This window comes from Scleropages formosus, chromosome 14, assembly GCF_900964775.1.
Source record: "Scleropages formosus chromosome 14, fSclFor1.1, whole genome shotgun sequence".
In the NCBI taxonomy this organism is placed as follows: domain Eukaryota; kingdom Metazoa; phylum Chordata; class Actinopteri; order Osteoglossiformes; family Osteoglossidae; genus Scleropages; species Scleropages formosus.
The window spans coordinates 14,677,646-14,703,888 of record NC_041819.1 but is presented as its reverse complement, the minus strand read 5'-3'; the positions used below and the strand labels follow the sequence as shown (position 1 = coordinate 14,703,888).

General features: G+C 41.8%; 3 protein-coding genes across 4 annotated transcripts; 1 reads left to right on the top strand and 2 right to left on the bottom strand.

Annotated features, from left to right (window-relative positions):
* Nucleotides 1–775: 775 nt before the first annotated feature.
* Nucleotides 776–5,698, bottom strand: rbmx2 (RNA binding motif protein X-linked 2). The gene is made up of 6 exons (XM_018728398.2): nucleotides 5,628–5,698; nucleotides 4,849–4,964; nucleotides 3,821–3,872; nucleotides 3,610–3,739; nucleotides 2,952–3,135; nucleotides 776–1,417 (listed from the first exon to the last, which is right to left on the bottom strand). The coding sequence occupies exons 1-6, from the start codon at nucleotides 5,630–5,632 to the stop codon at nucleotides 912–914; spliced, it is 993 nt and encodes a 330-aa protein (XP_018583914.1). The 5' UTR covers nucleotides 5,633–5,698; the 3' UTR covers nucleotides 776–911.
* Nucleotides 5,699–9,019: 3,321 nt separating this feature from the next.
* On the bottom strand, nucleotides 9,020–10,063 carry gpr119 (G protein-coupled receptor 119). Its single transcript, XM_018728438.1, has one exon. It carries the CDS (start codon nucleotides 10,061–10,063, stop codon nucleotides 9,020–9,022), a length of 1,044 nt encoding a protein of 347 aa, XP_018583954.1.
* A 5,245-nt stretch (nucleotides 10,064–15,308) lies between these two features.
* Nucleotides 15,309–24,375, top strand: slc25a14 (solute carrier family 25 member 14). Of its 2 annotated transcripts, XM_018728631.2 has the most exons (9): nucleotides 15,309–15,519; nucleotides 16,104–16,202; nucleotides 16,581–16,719; nucleotides 17,245–17,339; nucleotides 19,448–19,533; nucleotides 19,828–19,923; nucleotides 22,107–22,231; nucleotides 22,440–22,653; nucleotides 23,551–24,375. In XM_018728631.2, exons 2-9 carry the CDS (start codon nucleotides 16,139–16,141, stop codon nucleotides 23,590–23,592), a joined length of 861 nt encoding a protein of 286 aa, XP_018584147.1. In that variant the 5' UTR covers nucleotides 15,309–15,519; nucleotides 16,104–16,138; the 3' UTR covers nucleotides 23,593–24,375. The 2 variants fall into 2 exon arrangements, with proteins under 2 accessions (XP_018584147.1, XP_018584146.2); XM_018728630.2 differs by lacking the exon at nucleotides 15,309–15,519 and having other exon boundaries at nucleotides 15,881–16,202.
* The last annotated feature ends 1,868 nt before the right edge of the window (nucleotides 24,376–26,243 follow it).

Genomic DNA, 26,243 nt, shown 5'->3' with positions numbered 1-26,243 from the left:
TGTTAGCGTGGGTTCCCTCCCGCTGTCCAGGTACATGTCCGAAAGAAGGCAACGGTAAAAACTTCCGTACCTTGTTCTACCATGAAAACCACACAAGTGGTCACCATGATTCGAATTCGACCGCACGGCTCTTACCTTTCCCACATTTAAAAGGTAAAGTGGTGTGAATATATACATACCAGAAGACTGATTTATATTATCTGTTTGACAGAAGTGATGATCTGAGGTTGTTTAATAGGATTACAGCTCATCTACAGAACATGAATATTGAAGAACCCTGGAAACAGTGATGAGGTTACAGTGAACTGATGCTCTTAACAACAACATACATGATATATATGCATACACATGGTATTATCACAAATGTTTGTGCTGGTTTGCTCTCTGATAGCTCATTGGAAATGGTGTGGTTTTGAAAAAGTAATAAATTTGTAATTCCTGCTGAGCAGGCATCAGCTCAATGCTTAATGTACTTCCTTTTGCAAATAATTCACATGTTTTTGGCTGTACATAAATTTACAAGTTGTGTACTGTTGATTTGTACGGTCAGTTTTATCTCTGGACTCTTCCCCATTCCAGTGAAAACTACTGGTATTCTTTTGTATTAGAAAAAATTACAAATAACTTTATTTTGGTCTCTGTGACAACTTGGAAACCAATTAAACAATTTATAAATTATGTCTGTCTGCTTTGTATAAAATAAGCAGTTTTTATTACAGTATATATATCTTGTTCAACATCAAAAGCCACAAACCCTTAAATCTTGCAGCACACATATCCTGCCTCTACACACACAAACACTACACTTTTTTTTTTTTTTTTTAAAAAAAAACATGTTTAGAAAGGATCGGAGTTCTCCTACACAACTATAGGCTGTTGTCCAGGGTCAGTCCTTTGGCGACATTCCTCCATCAGCTCCTCCTGTATTCTGCATCACGGCTATGCTTTGCAGAGCGGTCCCTGTCGCTGTCCCACCGCCTGTGTCTGTCCTCCCTCCTGGTCCTCTCACTGTCACGCAACCTTCCAGTGTCCTCGTCCCTCTCTCTGCCTCTTCTCCTCTCCCCTTCCCTGTTTGAGTCCTCTTTCCCCTTTTCTCTGTTTCTGTCCCACTCTCTTTCTCTTTCCCTCTCCTCTCTTTCTCTGTCCCTGTCCCTCTCCTCTCTTTGTCTCTCTCTGTCTCTTGTTCGGTTGTCATCGTACAGATCCCTGTGGCTCCTCTCCTGCCCGTGTCTCTCTGACCTTGGTAGCCGGTCCACTGGTGCCCTCTGCTGTGCGTACTTCTCGTACCCAGGGTCCTCCCTCTCTCGTTTCACCTGCACAGGGGGAGAAGATGGAGACTGGCCTCTACTTTCTTTCTTCTCCTCCTTCTGTGCCTTTTTCTTCTTTTTATCCTTCTTTTTCTTCTTCTCCTTCTTCTCTGTAATACAAAAATGAACCAAAGGGTTCAGAAAACACCGACAGACATCTTTCCTCCAGTGAATTTATACCCATTCCTCACATAACTGCTCATCTCTGAGCTGGGCGTGAGGAAGGGCACACCCTGGATTACTTGATCATTTTGCTGACAGATGTCTAGAATATAAAGATCACTGCCAGTGTTTTTCACACTGCAAAGCGCATGGACAGTAGAAGTGCTGTGTGGCATTAATGATGAATGTATTCATTTGGCCACAAGAATTAGAAAACTCATGTTATTAAAACAGCGGCACGGTGGCACAGCAAGTAGAGCTGCTGTCTCACGGCGCCTGGGTAGTGCGAGAGAATGTGGGTAAGATCCCCCCCCAGTCAAAAGACATGCTGTTCAGGTTCCCCCATAGTGTGTGAGTGACACAGAGAAAATGTGTTTCACTGATGTATGGATGAGTGACCCAGTGTAAGTAGTGTATCTAGCAGTGTAAGTCACCATGGTGAATAAGGTGTGTGGGCTGGTAACACTACATAGTATCCATTGTAAGTCGCTTTGGAGAAAAGCGTGCGCTAAGTGAATAAATGTTTGTATGACTTAACTCAGTAAATAGTTAACCATTTATGTCTACGAGGAACAGTATTAAATCCAATCCTGCCTCAAAAGGGTCCTCCTTTACATTTATGGAGGTTTACCAGGGACAGCTGATAGCGTAGTGGTTGGAGCTGCTGCCTTTGCACCTAAAGGTCACAGGTTCAATTCCCACCTCAAGCTGTAGTACCCTTAGGCAAGATACTAACCCTAAATTTCTCCAGTAAAATTACCCAGCTGCATCAATGGGTAAATAATTGCAAATAGCTTCATTGTAAGTCGCTTTGGACCAAAGCGTCAGCTAAATTAATAAATGTAAATGTGGTAATACTATTGTTCAAGGCAACTTACAGTGATATAATCATTCACAACACAGGCTGTTTTCAGTTCAGTAATTCAGGGTAAATACCTTGATCAATGGGACTGCTGCAAGGACAAGGAACTGAACATAGGTTCAAATCCTACTCCTGCAATAGTTCCCCTGAGTAAAGAACTTACCCTGAATTGCTTCATTAAAAATATTTAAGCAGCTTATCACTGCAAGTCACTTTGGAGAAAAGCATCAACTGAATAAATTAATAACGGTATTAAATCTGCTTAGTTATATTTACTTAAACCAGGGTTGTCGTTGGATAGAATTGTCAGTGTGGTATGAAGCAAGAAGCACATACAGTAGTTAGTTTAGTGATGGAAAAAGCAGTGTCCATGTGCCTTGCACAGCGAAAGACACTACGTAAAATACCAGTTGTGGAAGTAAAATTACCGCAAAACTGTGCAAAAATGCAGCTGTGTTGACTAAAAAAGGTCGTTGTATGAAAACAGGATATATATGTTCATAAGCAGAGTGTATGTATAAATGTTGTAGTCTTTTGTGGATAGTTACTTTACCAACTGGACACAGAAAGTCAAATTAAACTGAGTACTCCAGTGGTGTCCCTCCTGTGCACCTGCTCACCTTTCTTCTGCTTCTTCACGACAACAGCATACCCCTCCTCCTCAGAGTCCGAGGAAGAAGAGCAGGCCATTCTGGGTGCACATCCCTCCTCCCTCAAGCGCTTGGTCACTTCGTCAATGTCATCCGTGTCCTTTGGAGGGCGGTAATTCTGCACATGATCCACTCGGATGGTACGCCCCTTGATCTGGAACGGAGACAGCAGTTGGGTAATTTTGCAAATACTACTATAATCTGCAATTACATATAATTTAAAATTTCAAAGTTACATTAGCCATCTTGTGCTCAAACACTGCAAGATATCAAAACCACTATTGTGTTCAGTCGGTAAAGTGTATAACATACTATGGTGGGCAGAGGGTTCTTAGAGTAGTAAATCTGCATGGACTAAACTTGACTGAAATGTTACACAATGGCCATTCAAAAATTAATCATACTTTATATAGAGTTTGTGTTCAAATCACTGATCCTCAAAGTCATCTGGAGAGTTCTTTCAAACAAAATAACCCGACTGACCGACAATGTTTTATAGGCATGATGAGAAAAGCATCAAAGAGTAGACAGTGTTCATCTAGTTCAGGTTTGGCCTGATAAAACATTTCACTGAACGAGAGAAAGATTTGAAAGGTGTGTGAAAAAGCAGCGATTTGACTCGCTCCACCTTAATCCCATTGAAATTGTCCACAGCCAGAATAGTGCTTCTTTGATCCTCATAGCAGATAAAGCAGAATCCCTTTGATTTTCCCGTCTTCTTATCTCGCACCAGGTTAATGTTTGAGATCTCTCCATACCTTAAACAAATAAGCAAAGTGGATAAGGGCTAAGCAGTAAAAGAGGTCATGGTGAAACCAAAATGACTGACAGCGACATACTGGGAGAAGACACAGATGATGTCACCCTCTGTCAGTTCATATGGAAAACCACCTGCAAGACACAATCGCAGTAATGTTAAAACTCTTCACATTTGCTTTTAGACTAAGAACAAGAGGATGCTTCATAACTACATACATCTGATTTTTGCACCTCCACAAAAGTTCATCTGTTTTCAACTTTTGCACGAGTTTAATTTAAAAGATAAATGAGACAACATCCATTTGTAATGACACAGATAGTGAAGTAGCATCATTTATCGTTCTGATTAGAACTCTGTACGTTTATATTTCCTCTGAGCACTCCAGTTTCCTCCCACAGTCAAGAAATTTGTTTCAGGTGAACTGGTCACTCTAAATTCCCTGTAGTGTACGTGTGTGAATGAGTGAATAAGACTGTACTGCGATAGACTGGTGCACCCTCGAGTGTACCCTGTGTCATGCCCTACATGTCCAGCATAGACTCTAGACCATTGCGATGCTGCACTGCACAAGTGGCTAGACACATAACACATAAATTAACAAAGTACTATATAAATGTGCAGGTGTGTGTATGCGACTGCCCTGAAAATAGACTAGAGTCCTGTCCAGGATGTACCCTGCCTTCCACTTTATGCTTTCTGGATAGACTCCCGACTACTGTGACTCTGCATTTATCAACAGTTGTTGATAAAAGAAGAAAAAAAAACTAAATACATTTCTAATGATTAACACGTGTAGAATTCTAGTATAGAATAAATTCCATATTACACAAAGGGCAAAACGTGTTAACCAGAAACATGGTTTTACTGGGATCAGTAGATCAGGATTTATAATCTGTTCTCTCCTTTCTGCACTCTTTCCAGAGTCAATCCCATGTTTCACACATGCAGGGTACTGTGCCATAAATAGTACAGCAGTAATAGTCCCAATCCTGTACAAGACAGCAAATATATGGACTAAGAACCACTGGCGTTGACAAAAACGGTGTTGTGTCAGTCTCTCGGCAGAGAGGGCCCTCGCTGCGGCTGCAGCGGGGACGCTGTCCTCACCCACGAATATCCAGGCACTGTCCTTGTATACCGAGTGCCAGGACACAGAGTCCTTCACACCAAGCTCAGCCTCCCTCTGGTTGAGCTCACTGATCAGCTTCACCTTGGTGAGGGGACTATTAGAGTGAAGAGATAGACAGAGAGTGGGTAAAGTCCTGAGAGTTCATACTGTCACCCAAACACAGGGGAACTAAAACCAGACAGATTCTCTCACAGCTGGGGGGGTCTTTCGCCTGTTAACACATAAGTTACTTTTATAGGCAAATTAATCCTAAGGATAGCAGCTACACACATGAAGGTATGATCTTGGAGAGTGTTGGTTAAAGTCCCACCCCATAATTTCTGTAACAGCCTTGGCACAGGTGGTTAACCTGAATTACAACACAGTACAGTAAATAAATGCCATATTCACTAATTCAGGATGATGCTTTTTCAAACCAGGCCTAGGCAAAGCTACAACAATGATGATTTACCCATTCACACACACAGCCAAGGAATTACTGTTATAATTTAGTGGTTACTCAAAGATGCTACTCGGTGGGATTCGAACCTGGGGTCTTTCGACACCAATGATAAACACATTGATTATGATCGACTAAGTACTTCATGTAAACACAGTAGTAAGTAAGCTTTTCAATACAATTTTCAATTGCTCTCGCTAACGCTCGTTTCAGTCAGTGTTAGAAATCCATAAGCAGCACTATACGAATTGCCATAATTATGTTTGTAATTCGGAATAAACAATATTTTGGAGTGGATGGGGAGGGGAAAAAACTTACTTCATTCTAAAACCGTCTGCTTCGCGTTTAAAAAATAAAGCCCCAATGAAAGCAGCGACATCCGGTGTCAGAGGAAGTTCAACGTCTCATGACCCCTGGTTGTGCTAATTTCAAAATAAAAGTTTCGTATGGAGGTCGGCTTCTGTTTCGTTCTTTGTCAAATACGACATCGTTTACATCTAATATGTCAGCATTTACAGTACTAAAATATGAATACAAATTTGTGTAATAATACTTTTATTAACCAAAATAGTAGCTTATAGCATATGAACTTAAGATGATGATAACGTTCTGCATTTTCATTGTAGAACGAAGCGAAGAAAGGTACATCTCCGAGATCAATAAAAAAAAAAAAAGTTTTCTTCAGGAAGTGTATACATTCTTGAAACTTCTTAAACTAGCACTAAAGTGAGGAGTTCAGACAGTAAGAGCCGCTATATTCCAGTAAAATGTTTCAAATCGTACTTCGGCTTTTACTTTATAAAAACGTACTCAATACGTCAGCTAAACTTCCGGTATGAGATGAATAATGTGGTTTTTCGGTACGCGTTATACAGCAGCCATTTGAAGTTAAAGAAGCTGTTGAGTCTTTATTTGACTTTGCACTGCTTAGATTAATACTATCTTTTTACTTTAATTCTTCCGGGTTGTGGGGCTAGCGGGATGTCTAGAACCTTCCTTCGAGCGAAGGGGTTCTTGATTCAGCGTAATTAGGGCGGTGGAGGACTTCAGGCAGGGGTACTTAGAAAATAACGATAAAAATAAATTAGTTATAAAATAAGAGTTAAAAAATAAATTGAAATATGAACCGCAGTTGACGTAATTCCTTGCTACCTAAATTAAGTCAACTGAATGTCATCTTTTCTCTGAATTTTTGAACGGGTCCAATGCGAGACTACAACAACTAGTAGCATTTTAAAAAAAAATTCTCTGACCTGTCTGTCAGCCTTCGGAAACGAAGTAAAATTTAATTGATGCGTTTCACCTTAAGCATAGTTGTTAAATGTAATCCGGCCTCAGGAGTGTCATCCTTTATATTATTTTCTGAGGTAATACATGATTTGTTCAAGCCAGGCAATTACAGTGATTTCCCCATTCACGCAGCAGGCTGTTTTTTACTTTAGTAATTCAGAGTAAATAGTTAGGTTAAAAGGGCTGCGGTAGCGCAGTGGGTCTGGCCAGGGCCTGCTTTCTGGTGGGTCTGGGGTTTGAGCCCTGCTTCGGTGCCTTGAGATGGACTGGCGTCCTGCCCTGGGTGCGTCCCTTGTGCCCTCTGTTACTGCGTTAGGCTCCAATTTGCTGTGACCCTGCTTGGGACAAGCGGTTTTAGTGTACATCCTTTAGTCAGTGGTACTGGGACAGCTAGTAGTGTAGTGGTTAGTGGGGTTGCCTTTGTTTCCAAGAGGTGCAGGTTCTAGTCTCACTTTCAGCTGTAATATCTTTAAGCACGATACCCCAAAATTATGCAGCTGTACAAATGGGTAAATAATTACAAGTAGCTTAACGCTGTGAGTCACTCTGGAGAAAAGCCTCAGATAAATGAATAAATGTACTGGTGCAAGGTGTGGGAACTGAACCAGCAACCTTCCCATTACAAGACAATGGCCCTAAGTGCTTCATTGCCCGCTGGCCGTGGGGGCTGTGAGGTCAGTGTCCCCTTGTAACAGTGGGGCTTCTTTTGGAGTGAATTAAGACTTCATGCGGAATTGTGCAAATGCACCTGGTAATTTAAAGACACTTATTTTACAGCACCCACCTTTTTTAAAAATTGGAAATAAGTGTGTGGCGAAAATTAAAGTAAATCATATCAAATAATATCCAGATTAAAACATTGCACTGTTAAATTTTGACCCTGGATGCCTGGAAAACACAGTTTCTCCCCATGCTAGATAAATAGTACTCACTCTTTTCATTTTTATGTAAGCTTCTGATATCTGTCTTTTCTATTCCGCTACTCCCACTTTTATAGCATCATCTCCTCTTCATTTATGCAATTGAGTGTATTTTTCAACAGGTACATAAAACTTTAATTGTACATGGCTTAGCCATTATTAAAATCAGTGTCTTGCTGGACAGGAAATATTTTAGACTGTAAAATAACCTGAGTATACAACAGTGCTTCACAAAGTCAGTCACCCATATTATTAAATGTGTCTCAAATAATATGCGCAGATGTCATGTGTCCCAAAGATGTTTTGTTCTTTGATTCAAGTGTGTAAATGTACCGTTAAAGTGGTTTTTTATTTGATACACTAACTATAAATTAAATGTTACCTTTAATTTCTAAGTCACTGTAGTCAGAACTGCAGCAGCAACATCACAATGCATCACTGTTTTATATTTTATTGTGATATTGATTGCCATAGTAAAACATACATTAGCTGAAGACTAAGCACAAAGTACCTACATTTGATGTAAGATGAACATGGGTTTTGTTAAGTTTTTAATAATTTGTGAGCACTTGGCAGGAGCTGTATATTTAGTCTTTTGTCTATTCATAAAAAGGAAACTATATTTAGTCTTTTGTCTATTCATAAAAAGGAAACTATGGACAAAATATCTATTTCTATGTTCCACATTTAAAATTTGTTTTCCAATTTTGGCAGGTCTCTGCTGTTCAAGTCAAGTTTCTGGAATACAGTAGGTTGTGGTTGCCACCATACAAATGTGGAATCCACCAAATTTTGGTCAAAATGAGTAATGAAACAAGTAAAAATACAGTTGTTACAGTTTTTTCTGAAGTAAATCTGTTTATTTCTGAAAACAAATTTTTACTAGGGAGTAGTAAATTCTGCTCCTTTAATTTTGTGTATTATTTTTTATTTTCTAAGATGAAAAGCATTTTCCCTCTTTTCCATATGAAATAAACTAGTATTGTAAACTTAAGTGTAGAGAAACTTAAGTTTCTTATAATGTACATATTTTAATTAAGTACAATAAAAATCTTCTGTTCTCAGGAAAGTTTAAAAAACTTTTAAAAGAAAGTGTGTATTAATGAAGCTTTGTATTTTGAATCATTATTATTTCTTAAGTGTTGTAATTTGTTCTTGTGTTACTTTATTATTTTTTGGGTGTTTTTTTTCCACATAGGTGAAGTGTGTACAATAGCGTGGGACAAAGTGCACAGGTACAGGGGTCTGATGAATGAGAGGAAATGAAGCAAAAAAAAGAGCAAATAAAACCAGATGGTCCACTGAAAGGTCTAAAAGCAGAGTTAAAACAAACTCTACAGCCACTATCTGGCATTTTCTCTCCCCCCTTCAGCATTTAAAGATCTGGGATTACAGATTGACTCATGGGGCTCCGTTCCCACTGAAGAGGGAAATGTTGTGTCTTTGAGTAGCTTCTCCAAAGTCTCAAAGAGTTACAGGTAACACCATTTTTTTGTCAGTTTAGAAGGAGGTTGAAGCTGTAACCTCTGTGCTGGTACGATGCTCTTCTCCTCTAAGAGACTGTGGCAGGGCAGGGGTGAGAGAACCTCGCACCCCCGATGACTCAGTAGGTAAATTGTGCTCAGTGCATCCCCTGAAGGCTGAGAGAGGTGCTGCATGTGTGAGTCTGCCGCACATGGCACATAGCTCCTGGCGAACTTCCCTTTGCCAGAATGCATACACCAGCGGGTTGATCAGCGAGTTGGACAACCCCAGAAGCCAAAGGTCTTTCTCAATAAGGCTGTACAAAGTGCAGGCCTGACACAGCACCTGCACCACACTAACAATGAAGAAAGGACTCCAGGAGAGGACGAAGCAGCCCACCAGCAGCGCCACCGTCCTCAAGGCCTTGAGGTGACATCCAAAACGATTATGTGGAGGCATGGCTGAGCCAGCCTGTCGGGCGCGGCGGATCTGCCTCTGGTGGCCGCAGGCGATCTTGAGGATATCCAGATAGAAGTAGATGAAAACCGAGAGGACGGGGAAGAAGCAGGTGCAGAACACTAGGATGATGGCCTTGGGCTGGATAACGGAGAAGAAGGTGCAGTTGCCGTCGTACTGGCTCTGCTGCATCTGATGCACCATCCCTGGCAGGAAGCCCACCATGAAGGAGAGCAGCCAAAGGACACTCAGGGCGCCAGCTGTTGTGCGCGGACCCGAAATCCAGGAGTAGCGCAAGGGGAACTTGATGGCCACATAGCGGTCCAGGGAAATGAGGAACATGGTGAGAATGGATGCTGCTGTAGGCGAAGTGACAAAAGCCATGCACATCAGGCATTTGGTCTTGTGGGTCTGTGTGGTTCGGGCAGTGACGGCAGTGGCGGCCACACCCGTGATGGCAACACCCACCAGGGCATCTGCCAGTGCCAGGTTCAGCACAAAACACCAGCTTTGGCCACCTCTTCTGCGGATGAGCAGGATGAGAGCGGCAGCCACCAGGAGGTTGGTGCTGATGATAAGCAGGGACCCCACACCCAAAATCCAGCCTAGAAGCTCCAAGTCCATGGCTTTGGTCACCCTGTTGGTGTACAATATTTAGGCTATGAGGGTAGGTAGATATTTAACAAGACGATTGTCTTTCCCAGAGTGACTCATAGTAAACTGGCATTGTGTCAATGACGATCAAATTCCAGCCAAATGCGAATGGAAACAGTAACCCTTCATTGTCTACGGTGTTCTCCACGCAGCCCATTTTGCAAAACAGGCATTAACAGATTAGGCAAAAGAGAATCTAAGGAGTAATTTTTCATAAGAACCAAAGAAATAAATACGTTTTCATAAGTAGCACCGTGCTGTTACATAACTCTCTAGAAAAGATCCATATCTCACTAGGAGACTGGTAAAGTTCATGCAGATGCCAAGACAGTGACGGTCTCATGACCACAAGGAATCATCTCAGAACACAGATATGCATTTCCTTGTTAGAAAGCAGCCAGAAGGTTGTACCGGTGTCCTGGAGAATGCTGTTGTTCCATGGCTTGTAGGAGGCCAACGTCTCGTCGACCTTCTTGGTTCCGTTCCTGCAGCTGCAGTTTCTCCAAGCCTGACCCTTGTCCAGAGTGCAGCTTCACTAACATACCATTCCCATCAGTTAATTCTTAGCACAGATGTCCCAGATGGAAGGGTCAATGAGGTTAAACACTGAACTGGGTGACAAAGAAAAAAACAAACAGAAAAAAAACTCTTTTCATTTACAAGGTCTTTTCCGCCCGTTCTGTACATGTCACCCTTTTTTCTTAGCAGCTGACACGATGTCCACTTGTGAGGGGTTTCATGCAAGGAGTGAGGATCCAGTGGTTGCCCCCTGAGATGTCTTCTTATGATGTCCCTTCCGTTTTGTTTGCATTAGCCAAGTGTGTCAAACAGGCAAGTTCATAAATGAAACTATAACAGGAAGAAAAAGTAATGGAGAAAATTTCCACATGGTGATTGCTCCATCAGAGCTTCTCAGTGAAATGTATGCCAGATCTCTGAATTGCTCGTAATGTTGGTTAAAAAAATATTGAATTTCGATTAAATGTAATGATAAAATTATTGTAGATCATGTAGTTACTTAGAGCTCTGATCAATTATTCCAGAACATTTTGTTGAAAGGTTATAAGTGTTTCGAGCCATAGAATATCTGAAAGGCGCCGTGTGGATCAGCCTCACTGGTTTTGTCCTTTGGCTCCAAAGACAAATGCTGCTCAGTTACAGGTGCAGAGGGAGGGAGAGGGAATTTTTTTTTGCCTTTATTCCTCTTCGTAGCCCTTCCTCTGCAGAGGGCAGTGAACTCAAACTAGTCAAGACTAATGGGTAAACAGACATATTTGTGCACTCTTACCATATGCTGCTCGACTAGTCTCCAGCAAAACAAAGAACTTAAGGCTAACTTTACCTTGGAAGGTTTTACCAGGAAGAAACTGAGATAAATTATTTGTATGGACTTATTTTTAAATTGGGGGGCATGGTGGGTTGGACTGGGCCCTGCTCTCTAGTGGGTCTGGGGTTTGAGTCCCGCTTGGGGTGCCTTGCGATGGAATGGTGCCCTGTCCTGGGTGTGTCTCCTCCCCCTCCAGCCTTATGCCCTGAGTTGCCAGGTTAGGCTCCAGTTCCCTCTGACCCTGTATGGGACAAGCAGTTCAGAAAGTGTGTGTGTGTATTTTTAAATTATTCAGAAACAGTTACCGTAGAACTGTTTTCCTTCTAACACACTTGATATGTCTAGACTTAATATTGAATGTTTATTTGCTTTGTGCTCACTTTTGCCTTTTAACAAAGGTGACAGTTTTGTCCTTTTATGCAGCAATTTTGGCCATTCATACATCTGAGTATGAGGCCTTATTCAAGTCTAAAGGGTCAAAACTGAGAAATTATGGGCTTTCAGTTTTGGACCTCCTGTACATTGGACCACCAAGTAGCCAGAGGTGGAGGAGCACAGTGCTCTTGCTAGGGTGTGGAAAATAGGTGTTAATTTTGTTAAAATCTCGGGTGAATTATGATACCATTAACAGATGATCAACTGTAATCTGTAATAACTGCAAACAGCAAAAGACAAAGAAACGATGAAAGGGAACAATAATAATTGGAGTGATGCTGAGTCTGAGAACTGGGTCTTCATATCGAAGTTGTGATCTTCTGCAAAGTCAGGGACAGAGACGTGGACTGTGGGTTGTAGGGGTCACGGTCAATAGTCACTTTAGTCAACACTCCCAGACATATAGAAGCCGCTTCTTTTCGCAGCAAACAAAACACCTCTCGTTCAGGCCAACATCCACGTGGAGGAAGGTTCTTGTTTACAATGAGAGGAACAATGAGCCTGGCCTGTATTGTCGCACCGCATGGAAACATTATTCAGCCGTGCTCGACCTTTCAGTGCCATTCAGAGTAGCCCTTATTCAGCAGTAACCGGGGCCAGTCGCCCTGCACGAGCAAACGTTTATTGAACCTGGTACTCATGGTTTGCCCCATTGCTCACCTGCAAGTCACTTCCCTTCAGCACTCGCCCCTGGCTAAGACAGCACCTCAGGAGAATTTACGTTAAAGCCAGACGACCGTGTTCTTTGACACACCCCGATTTGCCGTTGCTGTTTTCTTGGGAATGAAAGCTGGACCGAGGATGTCCTTAAAGAAGAGACTGCTGTCCGTGCTGTTGTGTTGTGTTTACTGTGTGGCTTCACTTTTCTGCTTGAACCCCAACCGCAACAACTGCGTTGCCCTTGGAGCCCGGTGAGTGTGTCCTGCACTTATGTGTGGACAAGGAGAGTATGCATCTAAATGCGCCACCTTGTTGTGAATCCATGTGGTCGCAGGAGTCAATGCTGTTATTTTTCTCTTGTTTAGCATAGTTAGATAGTTATGTCTGCATATTTCTGTGAAAGGGGCCTGAACGGAAATTTCCAGTATGTTTGTGTTTAGCGCAAAAGAACTCATTGCATCAGGGTGCAATTGTCTTTGTTTTATGCATACAGTATATCTGTATAGATGCCTTGGCATTGGATTAGATTTGGCCAGTTCACTTACTGTTTAGCAGAAAAAGTTAAATCCACATTATCTGCTGTTTCTCTTTACACTTTGATATAATTTATTTAGAAAATTTCCTGGATATAACCAAAATGCACGAAAACTGAACATTATCGTGGGAATGTACCAAGCATTCCAGTGTTTATTTTTTTTTATAACACAGAAACCATATAAATGCCTTTGTTTCCCTTAAATCTGTGCTCAACTCCGTATTTTAAGCGAACCGTTTCAATCGCAACAAATGCTGAGGAAACGTCGTCTTGTCCAGAAAAGAGGAGTTTATGCAGCGGTTGTAACGTCACTGCTCACTTTAGTTGACACCGCTCATTAAAATTCACTGCTGTGTTTGTGTTTATATAAATAAACTGCGAATATAAGATGTACAGGTTATGTGCAGTATATGCATGTATAAATGTATTGCAGAAATGTGATGACAGTGGTCCATCAGCTGTACCAGCGTGCGCTCAGACTACTGCGTACGACCCTGTGAAGGCCGACCGCCGAAACACTGGGAGCAGCACTTTGCCCAGTCCGGCTAATGATCTGCTTCATCATCGCCGAAGAGCTATGAGCTCCCACATGAGATGTGGACTCTCTTTGCACTCTGGACGCCTTACACAAGCAAGATTTCCCTGCTGCCTACAAGCATCATGAGAGTGAAAAATATGGCATACAATGCATACATACTGGAAGGTAACAAGAACCTGTCTTATGAATGAGACTGGATTGCAGCCACATGATGGGCTGCACAGGAGTGGAGCAAGAAAATCATGCAGTATGATTTCTTCCAGCAAAAGGAATCTTGGATTCAGTGGTGACACAATAGCGCCCTCCCTTGGATAAAAGGTCTCCCTTCTCCTGGAGATCAATGGACTGCCGTTTAGCTTTGGACTCCGGCTTTAAAGTGTTCACAGAGAGTGAAAATGCACAGCAACATGCGAAGTGATCGCTGAGCGTTCGGGAGAAGCGGTGGGTGCAGTTACCGCGCAACAACTCCCGTCTCGCTCTTCGGGCATCACGTAACTCTGTGTGAGGAAATATTTCTTCTTTTATCCTTCATTCACTTCTTCAAGTATAGAATGCAGAAAAGACTGTGCATTTTCAGACAAAAAATATCTGATTATACAGTGTCAAGTCAAGGGCATTAAAATGAACCTTTTTTTAACATGATGAAATGGAAGAAATACAATATTTTTGATTATATAAAACACGTGCACCTTGTGTCTTGGTAAGGGACACCTGCTTATTGCTGATCACATTGATGATATTTACACTTAAAACATACGCTTTGAGAGATGAATTTTAAAGATTACGTGTTCTTCTAGGTCAGCCCATATTGACTGTGTAAACAGTTATATTAAATTTGATAGTAAAGTATTGTTGCGTTCTTTCTGTTTCCCTGTGTTCGTTCGGTTATTATAAAAAGAGGTCATTTTTATTTTCTTGTAGAAAATAAAAAATAAAAAATCACAAGAACACGCCCTTATGAAAAGAGACAGAGATGAGTGTGACTATACTTGCGCTAAGAGCCGCTGCAGGTCACTGATCTGTAAACGAAAACGTTGCACAAATATGCGCCCCGTTAGAAAAGCTCCAGATCGCTCTGCTGATACCAACATTCTCACCATACCAGGCAAAGGAGCAGTTACGGCTGCTGTTAATTATGGATTTTATTTCAGAAAAAAGGATAGGTACTACAAATATTATTCCATACCAGCAACAGCTTTTAAAACATTTTTGGGCCATGCAGTCCACGGGGAATCTGTATTTATATTTCAAATCAAAGTATTGTTGTTAGGTGCCGTCGAGTCGATGTCGACTCATGGCAATTCTATCTAGTTGTCCTGAAAAGCGTCCCGTCTTCCACCAACCAGTTAAAACTTGGGGCATCCATGGCTGTGTGTACATGAATCATTCATTGTGTCGATCCTCAGACTATTAACACAGTAATTATAACACATACTGATCAGGACATATTTAGATACAACTTTTACAGTACTGCATAGATTAACATAAAGCTAATGCCTGCACGTTAGGGTTCAATTCAAGAAAGTGACTTCGATAACGCGTATGACGTAATGCCCGCAGGCAGCATTAACTTCCGGTCTGACTGTTCCCCGCAAATGAAGTGGAACTCAAACCCAGGTTCTGACACTGACGTGGAACCTGACATCACGTATGAGAACCGCGTGAACTTAACGGTCGGCTCCTATCCCTGTTTCTTCTCATGTGAAATGGAAGGTTAGACAACCTAGGTTTTGACTTTGAGAAAGTATGTGACGTCACGCACTAGCGTGGGGTGAACTTCCTGTTGGCCAGTTCCTGTTTCTACGCATGTGACATGGAGGGCAAGTGAACCCAAGTTTTGTCCTGTTTCACTTCTTTGTCTGCGCCTCGTGAAATCGGTGTCATGGGGCCGGTGTTGGAGTAGAAGAGGTGCGTTCCACGTGACGACGCAGGTATGTGCAGTCAGGTTTGTTCTTACTTCAGCGATATCCAAACGATGCTTTTAAGCCAGTGTGTGTGCGGTGACCGTCCCGAGGCTGGTGGTCTGCGTTCAAAGTACATGTATTAAACTTCATGCAATGTTATTTGCTTTGCCTAGGTGATTGTTTTGCGTAAAAAATAAAGTTCGTGTCAGAACTTTATCCTTCCTGCAGCCATAAATCCTGTTCTCAGGACCTGTATTTACAGACAGTTACTGTTATCTATGGGGCTCCTCGACGACTCACATTTGCCGGCTTCAGTGAGAAAGTGGGCTGGCCTTCTGTTCTTTGGAGCCAACGGCAACGCGAATTTTTTTGATTGGCACCGCCGCTGTCCAATAGCGAGCAGAAGTCTTTGCGCTGGCGCTTGCATCAATTTTTCATGCACGGGTGTCATTCCGGTGCAGTTTCTTTTTCTGTTTTTGTTTTTTTTTTTTCGGCGGTGCGTCGGATGGGCTCAGACACCTGCAGCGTTGAGCTGCGAGTCGCAATGTCTTTCTTCGTGCGTTTGAAACTGTTCGTTTACCTGTATTGCGGCGGCTTGTTGCTGTTTTTAGCCGGTCTCCAGCAGACCGAGGGCGCAAACACGGACATGGCCAACCTGAACTGGAAGCCCTTCATCTACGGCGGGATGGCCTCGATCGTGGCCGAGTTCGGTGAGAACCATCATCATCATCCTCGCATGAGGAGTGGGGGGTGCGACGCACGCCCTGTCTCCTCTAGAACAAAAGAATACAGAATTGCGCATCAGCTATATATAAACCTCAATGGCTAGTATAATAATTAATGGTTCACCTGCTACACAGTTGAGTTGCAGCATTGCACGAGATTTGAGATAAATTACACTAATGACAATGAAATTGTAAGCGGTAGTCTTGTCTGTTTTTATATACTGCATAAAATGAAGCAATCATTTCAATAGTTATTATCACTGCTTTTCCTACTGAAGTTGTGAAGCGACGTGGATTTTGCACAGGAGAAGCTTTTACTGTTACACGCGGTTCCACACGGCTTTGTGCTTATGTCTTTCAAAGGCACTTTTCCCATTGACCTGACGAAGACCCGGCTCCAGGTGCAAGGACAGACCCATTGTGCCGAGGTCCGCTACCGGGGCATGTTCCACGCCCTGCTGAGAATCGGACGCGAGGAGGGTGTGCGTGCCCTTTACTCGGGGTTAGTAAGAGGAGTGGGTGACCAGATACTTTCATAAGCTGTATGGCATTTATGGATGTGTGAATGAGGTGTGACATTGCTCTTTAAGAAGGTATGAAGCCCCTATATACCTTTATTTGAGTTCCTAATGTTTCATATAGTGCGTCATGTTCCGTTTTTATATTTGCTATGAAGGTATAATGTAGTGCTATTTGGCTGAAGCCGTATCCTAAAACCCAGCAGTTGCTCTTGGTGATGAAATGGGACCAGTGTCAAATCACAAGCTTGGAAAGATGTTCCAAATGCAGAACATTTACAGCAGTTTGCTTAAAGCTGGGCATCTGGCTTCTGAGTCAAAGGGCTTTGCCCTTTTTTCTGTTTAGGGCGGCTTTTAAAATATTAAGTAGTTAGGTTACAGTCCTTGGGGGATTGAAGCTGGTCAAACCTGTTGTTGAAACATGAGGCTGTCTCGGTTCTTGCAGCGGGGCCCATTTGTGCTTTTAGTCGTATTTGCTGTTTTGTTTGTTCTGTTTTTTTTTTGTGTAGGATTTCACCGGCATTGCTACGTCAGGCCTCTTATGGAACCATCAAGATCGGCACATACAACACGCTCAAGAAGCTATTTGTGAGTCAGCCTGAAGGTGGGTCTCGGATGTTTGAATTTTTTTCTTCCCGTTTAATCTTTTAATACCTGTCATAAGTTTTGTCAGCATTTAAGGGTTTTAAAGTAATAGCTTTATGGTAGTGATACCAAAGCATTAACAGTACGGAGTAAAAGCAATATATTTGACATGATTTGTCACTGTTGTAACCACTTTCACTGCACCCATGAAGATTTCCACCACTGTTTTTTGTCTCCTATGGTAAATGCTTCTGTTTTGTAATTTTCTTTGTCAGTAGACACAGCAAGCTGCAGTGTTGTTGTGTGCTGTGATATTGTCCTTCTGTAATAGATCATTATTTTTAGATTCTGGCCGCTTTCATCTTTCATGCATTGCAGTTTCACCCCTGAGCCACTAGGGGCACTAGTGACCTTTACGGATTTGTGGCCACAAGCTGCAAAGGCCTACGGTTATAGCTGTGTTCTAGTCAGCCAGGCTCTCGTGTTTGTCATCTTCCCTGTGGCTGTCAGTGTGAAGAGAAAGGATTAGACTTCACTCATCCTTTTATGTGCAAGCGTTTACGAAGGAGCACAGGACACATTCGCTAATAAAAGTGGTTCAAACTGCCCTTCATCGGTACACGATGCAGCAGGTTGAGTCGGGACCTGTGTGAGAGATTATTCTTGGACCGCTGTCCCATGGATTTTATTTTGCTGCATTTACTTCATTTTGTAAGTACTTCTTACATCATTTACATTTATCCATTTGTCTGATGCTTTTCTCCAAAGCTACTTACAGTGTTAAGGTATTAATTATTTACCCATTTGTACAGCTGGACAATTTTACTGGAGCAATTTAGGATAGGTAATTTGCTCAAAGGTATTGCAGCAGTTGGTAAGATTCAAACCAGCAACTTTTGAATCCAAAGGCAGTAGCTATAACTGCTACACTTTCAGGTACCTTGGTTAGTTGTAAAGGTGCAAAAATTCTGCTATTCTCTAGCAATATCAGTACACGCTCCGCCACAAAAGCTTACAGGAGACGTTTTACAGGCAGGAATGCTTTAACTGTGTTTCAGGTTGCATTTACTTCAGAAATTGTACGCCATTCTTTACTCAGTGTGAACAGATAAGGAAAGGGCCTTTTAGGAGGAAGTCCAGCTCATGACTGCACACAGAAGCCAAGGTGCGGTACCTGCTGTAACCATGGCAGCAGACAACAGGATGCCACAGGAAGTGTGTTGTTCAAGGACACAGACTTATAATGATGGTTCAAGTCACAGGCCATACCCTGATGTAGTGTGATACTTTTCTCAAAGGTACTAAAACAGAACCGACCCAGTAAAATTAAAATCCACGATCTTCAGGTAAAAACGCAGTAAGTTGCTTTGGATAAAAGCACTGAAAAAGGCAAACCCCTTATTTGTAGTTGTCTGGATCCAGAAAAAGATGAGATGCTGGGCAGTGCCTTTGTGTTCTGTGTTGTTACCTCATCACTGCATATCTTGCCAGGATGTGAACACTGATTTTGATACAGGCTCATTTGCCTGCTGGTCTGGTGAGCGATTGACCATTCTGCTTCCACATTGAACGGCACATTCGGACCATGCTAACTTTTGGTCCCATTGATCAAGGATGAGTGTAACTATTGTTCTAAACTGTCTTTTTTTTTTTTTTTTTTTTCCTTCCTTCCGCCTTTCTCATGTGTCACTCCTACTGTCACCGTAGATTTACCTGCGACTGCGCAATAATTGTGTTCTAATACTGCCGATAATCGTTAACGGTGTCCCTGTTGTCCCTGCATTGAATGAGCAGGAAGCAGTCGTGTTTCCGAAACTAATAGGACAGCCGCTTCAAATACAGTATCACATTTGTCATATCATCAGTTATACTGCTTGCCTTGGTGATGCAAGTCAGATTTCCTGGACATGGCAAATTGGGATTTTGCATGTTTCTCTGATAGTGGGGCGGTTGGTTTTGTAGTATAGTGTTTTTTTTAAATTTTTTTTTTTTTTTAAATTTAGATGAATGCTTAATCTAGTTGAGTTGTAGTGTCTCTGCTTTGGTACCTGTCTACCACGTTGTTAGTTTTTGTTTGCTTTGTGGTGTTCACCCTCACTCAGGTGCTAAATACTGCTCTGTTGGCAGATGAGACCATGGTCATCAACGTGTTTTGCGGAGTTGTGTCTGGGGTCCTCTCGTCATGTTTGGCTAATCCCACCGACGTGCTAAAGGTGAGCGTCTTTCACAGACTTCACATCTAGACATGCGCAAGATGCTTTTTTTTCCAAAACTACACATGGCTAACAAAATTTTGAAGTATGGATTTTGGAACATGCATATATACATACCTGCCTAAAGTAAGTGTTTTGCATGACCGCATACAGATACGCTTAGCTGAAATGGTTAATTTAGCACTGGAACTTGGTTACACATTTCACATGCAGACATAAGGCTGCCTTCTCTTTGACTTCTCCTGGCTGCATTCAGACCCACAGCTTCACATGACCCTGATTCTTTGGTTGCAGATCCGTATGCAAGCACAGGGGAGCCTTCTACAAGGTAGCATGATGGCCAACTTCATCAACATCTACCAGACAGAGGGAACCCGGGGTCTCTGGAGGGTGAGTGATCAGCGGCAGGCAAACAGTATTCTGACCTTGAAAACAGCCTGACTGCTTCAAGCAATACTTCAGGGAGTGTATTTTAATTAGACTCTGATTCACGCCTCAGACTCCAGGTGAGGTGACATTCCTTCAAAGTAATTACATTGGTTATGCGCTTAAGAGTCAGGGTGAAAGGGAAACAGGATCTCATGGCCTCAGTGTGATTCCAGCAGAACTCCCACTGGATTCCGGTGCACAAAACTGAGAAGATCCAAGGGACTCGGGTAGATCAGACGGGGAGAATCTGGAATGCAAACAGCTCCTCACCTATGGGTGAAAATCTCAGAGCTCAGTTCAACCTTTCTAACACAGCAGTTAAAACATCAGGATCTGCTTTTCTGAGCATTTCAAACATCCTAGGTGTTTGTGACATTCTGAACATTCCTTGTCTACATGCTGGTTTCAGGTAGTATGTTATTATTGCAAAGAACTTTCAGACATATCAAAACCCATAGGCTTCCGCGGTTGGTGTCAACTGACTGGGAGTTTTATACTTCTGGATTAAACCGCACGACGCGGTTTAATCCAGAAGTATAAAACTCCCAGTCAATTTTCAGACACTTTTGGGTGGAATCTTGCCTGAAAAGACATATTTGACACTTCCAGTTTTGTAACACAAAAGCGTTTGCCAGGACACCCAATCAGTATTTTTACTTAGTTGAAAGTATTTCTGTGACAGGTAGCCTAATGTTTTGACCCTTCACTCGTTTGACCCCAACTTCATGCTGTAGTACCCTTGATCAAAGTACTTACCTTGAATTGATACAGCAAACATTACCCAGCTGCATAGAGGGGTAAATCACTGTATGTAGCCTGCTGTACAAACCTAACATTGCTAGTTGCATTGGAGATTGCATTGAAATTAATAAATGTAATGGAATGTAAATGCATTAAAAATGCAGATGTAATTTTTAAACTTAAATTATATGTACACCAATCTTACTTTCATTCATCACTAATTTCTACAGATCTGTCCATAGAGTAGAAGTCTGAATTCCAAAAAAAACAGTTTATTTCTGAGGGATACAAGTCTGTTCCCAGATTGATGCAAATTCAGTGAAACACACACAACCTTATTTTCAATCTTTCTAATGGTTTTCACCTGTCAGACCAGTTGTCGTAGTTTCATTACGTGCTATTTTTGGTATGGCTGTATTTTTCCAGTCAAGTGGCATCTTATGGATACATCATTGACATTTGTTCATGTAAATGATGCTTGTCTCCAAAGCAACTTACTATATAAAGCTACTTTCAGTTATTTACCCATTTATACAACTGGGCAGTTTTACTGGAGTAATTTAAGGTAAATAATCTTGCTCAAGGGTACTAGCGCAATTGGCGAAATTAGAACCTACAGCCTTTGCGACGGAAGACAACAGCTCCAACGTCTATATTATCAGCTGCGATGTACTTGAGCAGCAGAGTGCAAGTTTCGCTCAGGTTTTGCATTGGAACGGTGGTGCAGGAGTGATTAACAGATTATCTGTCAGCTCTTTATGGAATGCTGTAGTAGACATTATGAAAATGGAAAGCAAAACAGCAATGGCAAAAGTTTCAGTGCCCAAATGGAGGAAGTGTACAGGAGCTACAGTGTGTTACAAAAAAGCAGACAAGTATCAGAACTTGGTGTCTTTCACCATGCTTCCATATTTTCACCGTTGTCCAAGGTGATTTACAAGGATCAGCTTTGTACCGTAAGCAACGCACAGTTATTTTCCCCCTCATGGATCTGAGTATTCGTACTGTCTCAATTTGGGTAAGTACCTGTATCCAGGGTACTACAGTGAGAGTGGAACTCAAACTGGGAACCTCCAGACTGCAAGGCAGTGGCTGTAATTACCATACTGGCACCGGGTTCCTTTCTTTTGACTTTTGTCAGTACTTAAAGACTGTCTTAGTTTCTTGAGGCCCAGAGATGCCAAAGGTGTTCTTTAAAACCAGTAGAAACACAAAAAAAGATGTGCACACAAGAGCACAGTTTGTGTGAACTGAGATGGTGTCTATGTAGAGCATCTTCAGTGTGTACTCAGCAATTTGTGTGTTTATCTGCTGGGACTAGGTGAGCTCTCATATGGTTACTTAGATTTCTGCTACATTTATTAGAATAAAATATTTCTCACTACACTCTCCCCTTTGCACAGGGGGTCATCCCTACAGCCCAGCGAGCTGCCATCGTGGTTGGAGTGGAACTTCCTGTCTACGACATCACAAAGAAACACCTTATTCTCTCTGGTCTCATGGGAGACACTATATTAACGCATTTCATGTGAGTGTGGCAGTATCTTTCATAATCAGTTTGGGTTATTGATTATATGAGTTCTTGAAGCTAAAACCACAACATGAAAGGATTGGGAGCTTCTATAGTAGGCAGTCTGAACTGGTAATAAAAATGTCAGTCTCCTGGGAATGGGATTTAAACATAATTTAGCAGGTGTCCACAGTCTGAAAATGCCTGGCTGATGTCCTGCCTGCAGTTCCAGTTTTACGTGTGGCTTGGCGGGGGCACTGGCCTCCAACCCTGTTGATGTGGTGCGGACACGCATGATGAACCAACGCGTGTTGGCAGGAAATCCCATTTACAAAGGCACGCTGGATGGGGTGATGCAGACCTGGAAGAATGAGGGATTCTTTGCCCTTTATAAAGGATTCTGGCCCAACTGGCTACGCCTCGGTCCCTGGAACATCATCGTATCCTTTCATCTGCAAGGACAAAAGCATGTCCACACACGTACCAGATGTACTTGCACAGTTTACATGCACATTTATTCATTTAGCCGACGTGCTTTGCCAGAGCAACTTGCAATGTATTTACTCATTTATACAGCTTGGTACTCTGGAGCAATTTTGGGGTAACTACCTTGCTCAAGGGTACTACAGCAGGAGGTGGGAATCGAACCTGCGACCTTTGGGTCCAAAGGCAAAACCACTGTGTTACCAGCTGTCTCCCAGTTATTTAACATGTCCACTTTGCAATATGTTATACACTTGCTCTTCACCTTCTGCATACAGTTAGGACCAGAAGTCTGTTTATAAGTTGGTTTTTTCATAAATCCAAAGTCACTCTTACTGTAAAGTCACAAAGGTTTTTTTTTTTTTTTAAAAAAAACTTGCATATACAATTTAGCATTTTATTAACTCAGTTTTCTTCTCTCAAAAAAAAACTCCTATTCAGTGCTAGTTTTTGTCTGATAAATCCCTTATATCTGTGCATCATTTATCATCTTGTTACTAATCGCTAACATTCAAGAATACCGGACAAAAGCTGTGAACGTTGGAAGTGAGTCAGATTAAAATGCCCCCCTAGTGTTTTTTACTGCCAACTAGTGGCTGTGCATGGAAATGCGGGTTGCTTTCAAAATTCTTGAGAATACAGTGGTTTAAAAAAAAAAAAAAACTGGAAAATATTTGTAGCTCCAAAAATGTGTAACTTGAATGTTAACTCGAGGAGCCAGTGTATATAATGCATAAATTCAGCCTCACCTCTGTCTAGGTCAAACACACGAGTGAACATGCATGCATTCAGCATATTTAGTACATCTACAGAACACAGGGTAAGTTCAGTTTTTCCCTTAACTGGAGCTTCAGTTTTTCATTACCTTTGAGCAGCTGAAGAAACTTCCCTTATAGCTGAAGGCAGGACGTGGCCCTGGGAACTGCACGTGTAGATGCGTTTGCATGCGTGTGCATGCTCTAGCAGGATTGGAGTGCAGGCTCCCAGGCTCACTGCACCCTGCCGTCTTATTCTTCTGCATTTACAATCTTGCCTTTTTTTTTTTTTTTTTTTTTTTTGACTCATCGCATTTGTATGTATTTGGACACTCATCTATATATGTTGGTTTTCTGTTAATATCTATTTAATTTTGTGCAACTTATTCAATTTTTTTTGTTGCTCATTACTGGTTGCTCTGATGCTGTTCCTGGAACCTCAGGTGTAGGTTGTAAGCGGAATGGAAAAGGACAGTGAAAGGGAAGTTGGCATGGAAAAAGGAGTGTCAGGCAGCTATGATTATATATTCTGTAGAGCTAAGAGACTGAGTGGCTCAGCACTTGGCAGTTGTGTTATTCACAGTGGGTTGAATGCACAGCTTCTTGTTGCTCGTGAACGCAGGCCTTAAATGGGACGAGCAGTCATAATATCTACGCCGTGAATAGATACCAGCTCAGTGTTGGCCCAAGTTGGTGACTACGAGACCAGCTCAGCACTAATCGGGTGGAAACTGGCCACATGCACACACTGCAGAGCCGTGAAAACGTGCTTATGGCACGATCTCTTCAAAACACTCCTCTGGGGAAGCCTTTGGCACCACCTTTTCACCGAAGCAGATTTGGCAACTATCCCCATCTTTTCCATTTGCCAAAATTTATTGTGAATTTGGTATTGATTTTAAAATGCTTTTTTTTTTTTTTTTTTGAACAAGTCAAAAGCTGATGTTATGTTTTATGTACATGTTTTTGAGCGAGTTCTTCCAAAGATCTGAGTAGTAGTTGTCTACATCTACAGGCCATTTATTGCACAGATTTCGGCAAGTCTGTTTGTTGTTTAGGGGGATTCAGACCAGTTATTTGTTCCATTTCAGAACCTGCCAGTCTTTACTTTGATTTAGAAGGTATTCTTAGACACAACCCTGACAGATGCATTTCACAAAGACAAGCACAGTGGCTTCGTCAGATTTTGTCAAATGCAATGCTAAGGAATGCCAATGGAGCAGAAGGGTGCACGTTGTTACTGGTGTTGCCGTGCCGTCAAATTGAAAAGGTCAGGATTTTTTACAGAATGTCCTAATTTCTGCTTTTGAGCCTTACTTTTAAATCCATTTTCAGCCTGCTTTGATTTCATAAATATGCTGGTGGTGTTTAAATTTTAAAGATGTTAAGGAAGGATTCAGGTTACATTTTGGCAAGAAAAAGTGTTCAGTACACTGCTGTATGTTTCAGTGATTATTTCCTAAATTGTTTATTTTAAATGGCAGAAGTGGATGCTACCGTTAAGTTTTTACTCAGTTGTCCTGCTACCTTTTAAGCTAGCTGTTTTAAGTATAACAATACAGATCTTTAACTGATGTACTTTTGGGATTTAGTTGTGTGCCATTTCAGTTTCAGTACATTGTAAATAATGCAATTTTCATGAACACCTAATTTATGCCCTTGCCTTTGACTTTGTTGTTTGCCGAAGCGTATGTGGCATAGCCCTCTGGGTGTGAATGGTGGAATTCAAAAGCTACAGCTGAAATGCTGACCAGGTCTTGCTTTGACGTGCGTTGACAGTAAATAATTTATTTTTATTTTTGTACAAGTTTGAGTTGCTCAGTTCAACAATGTGCACGTTCATAGAATGCTCTGCTCTGTAATCATTTGCATGTGAGATGATTGAAGTTTTTTGGTGGATTTTTGTTCTCCTATGATGAGCAAAGTGTCACCCGCCCAACCTCTCTGAGTCATGTGGGTTTTGTTTAACATTGATTATTGATCGGAAGACATGTTCAGAAATTATGTTGATCAAGAACATTGGTCAAGAATCCATTTTGGTGACAGGGACAATTTGGTTGCATGCTGGTTGACCAGAACCAAATCTGATTTTGTACCATTTGTACCATTAGACAAGGAATAGCAGGGACTGTCAATGCACTGAGGTACAGGGAAGTTTGCCATGCCCTGTTTACACTGATTTACCATGTTTGGGTCACAGTGTTTGTGGTGCAGCCTCTACCAACACAAGTCCAGTGTTCGATAAGTTGCAGGACTGGTCAAGCTGTTGGAAGAATTATAGCCAAAATATGAAGTTTTACTGCAAAATCTGGATTTTTATTTGCTCTGGGTTGAATACTTGAACACTTGCAAATTATTTGCCATCATTTTGTACACATTGCATTCTACTGTACTGTGATTAACGTTGCATTTACTTGACTGGCGGGCCGTTACTTGTCAATCACGGGGAGGCGTTTCATGATTCATCTGTTCCCGTGATTGTGGTTTATTTCAAGTTTGCAAAACTCTCTAGTCGGTTTGGTTGTGTTCTTATTAAAGCTGTAATTTTTGTCTTTCAACTGATGGAATCTTGCTTTGAGCGGAATGCATCCAGAAGTAATAAACATGTTCTGATGTACTCATGTTCGTAATATTGCCTCTGTTTAATTCCCTGAGTTCATCGTTATTTGTGCCGCAAACACTGGCCGTCATGTGGTGGAAATGGCAGCCTAGAGAGCAAAGATATATTTCAACGTGATGATCTCTGGAACGAACCTGAGAAAATCTTCAGCTGCCTTGGTATAGATATTCGT

Excerpts from the sequence above, each read along its gene's own strand:
- rbmx2 (XM_018728398.2), bottom strand. Across the intron at positions 3,873-4,848 it reads CAGTGCCTGGATATTCGTGG|GTGGTTTTCCATATGAACTG; the intron begins GTGAGGACAGCG and ends TGTGTCTTGCAG. Across the intron at positions 3,136-3,609 it reads ACAATTTCAATGGGATTAAG|ATCAAGGGGCGTACCATCCG; the intron begins GTGGAGCGAGTC and ends TCTCCGTTCCAG.
- gpr119 (XM_018728438.1), bottom strand. The coding sequence starts at position 10,063 with ATGGACTTGGAGCTTCTAGGCTGGATTTTGGGTGTGGGGTCCCTGCTT.
- slc25a14 (XM_018728630.2), top strand. The coding sequence starts at position 15,929 with ATGCACGGGTGTCATTCCGGTGCAGTTTCTTTTTCTGTTTTTGTTTTT. Across the intron at positions 16,203-16,580 it reads CTCGATCGTGGCCGAGTTCG|GCACTTTTCCCATTGACCTG; the intron begins GTGAGAACCATC and ends TGTCTTTCAAAG. Across the intron at positions 17,340-19,447 it reads ATTTGTGAGTCAGCCTGAAG|ATGAGACCATGGTCATCAAC; the intron begins GTGGGTCTCGGA and ends CTCTGTTGGCAG.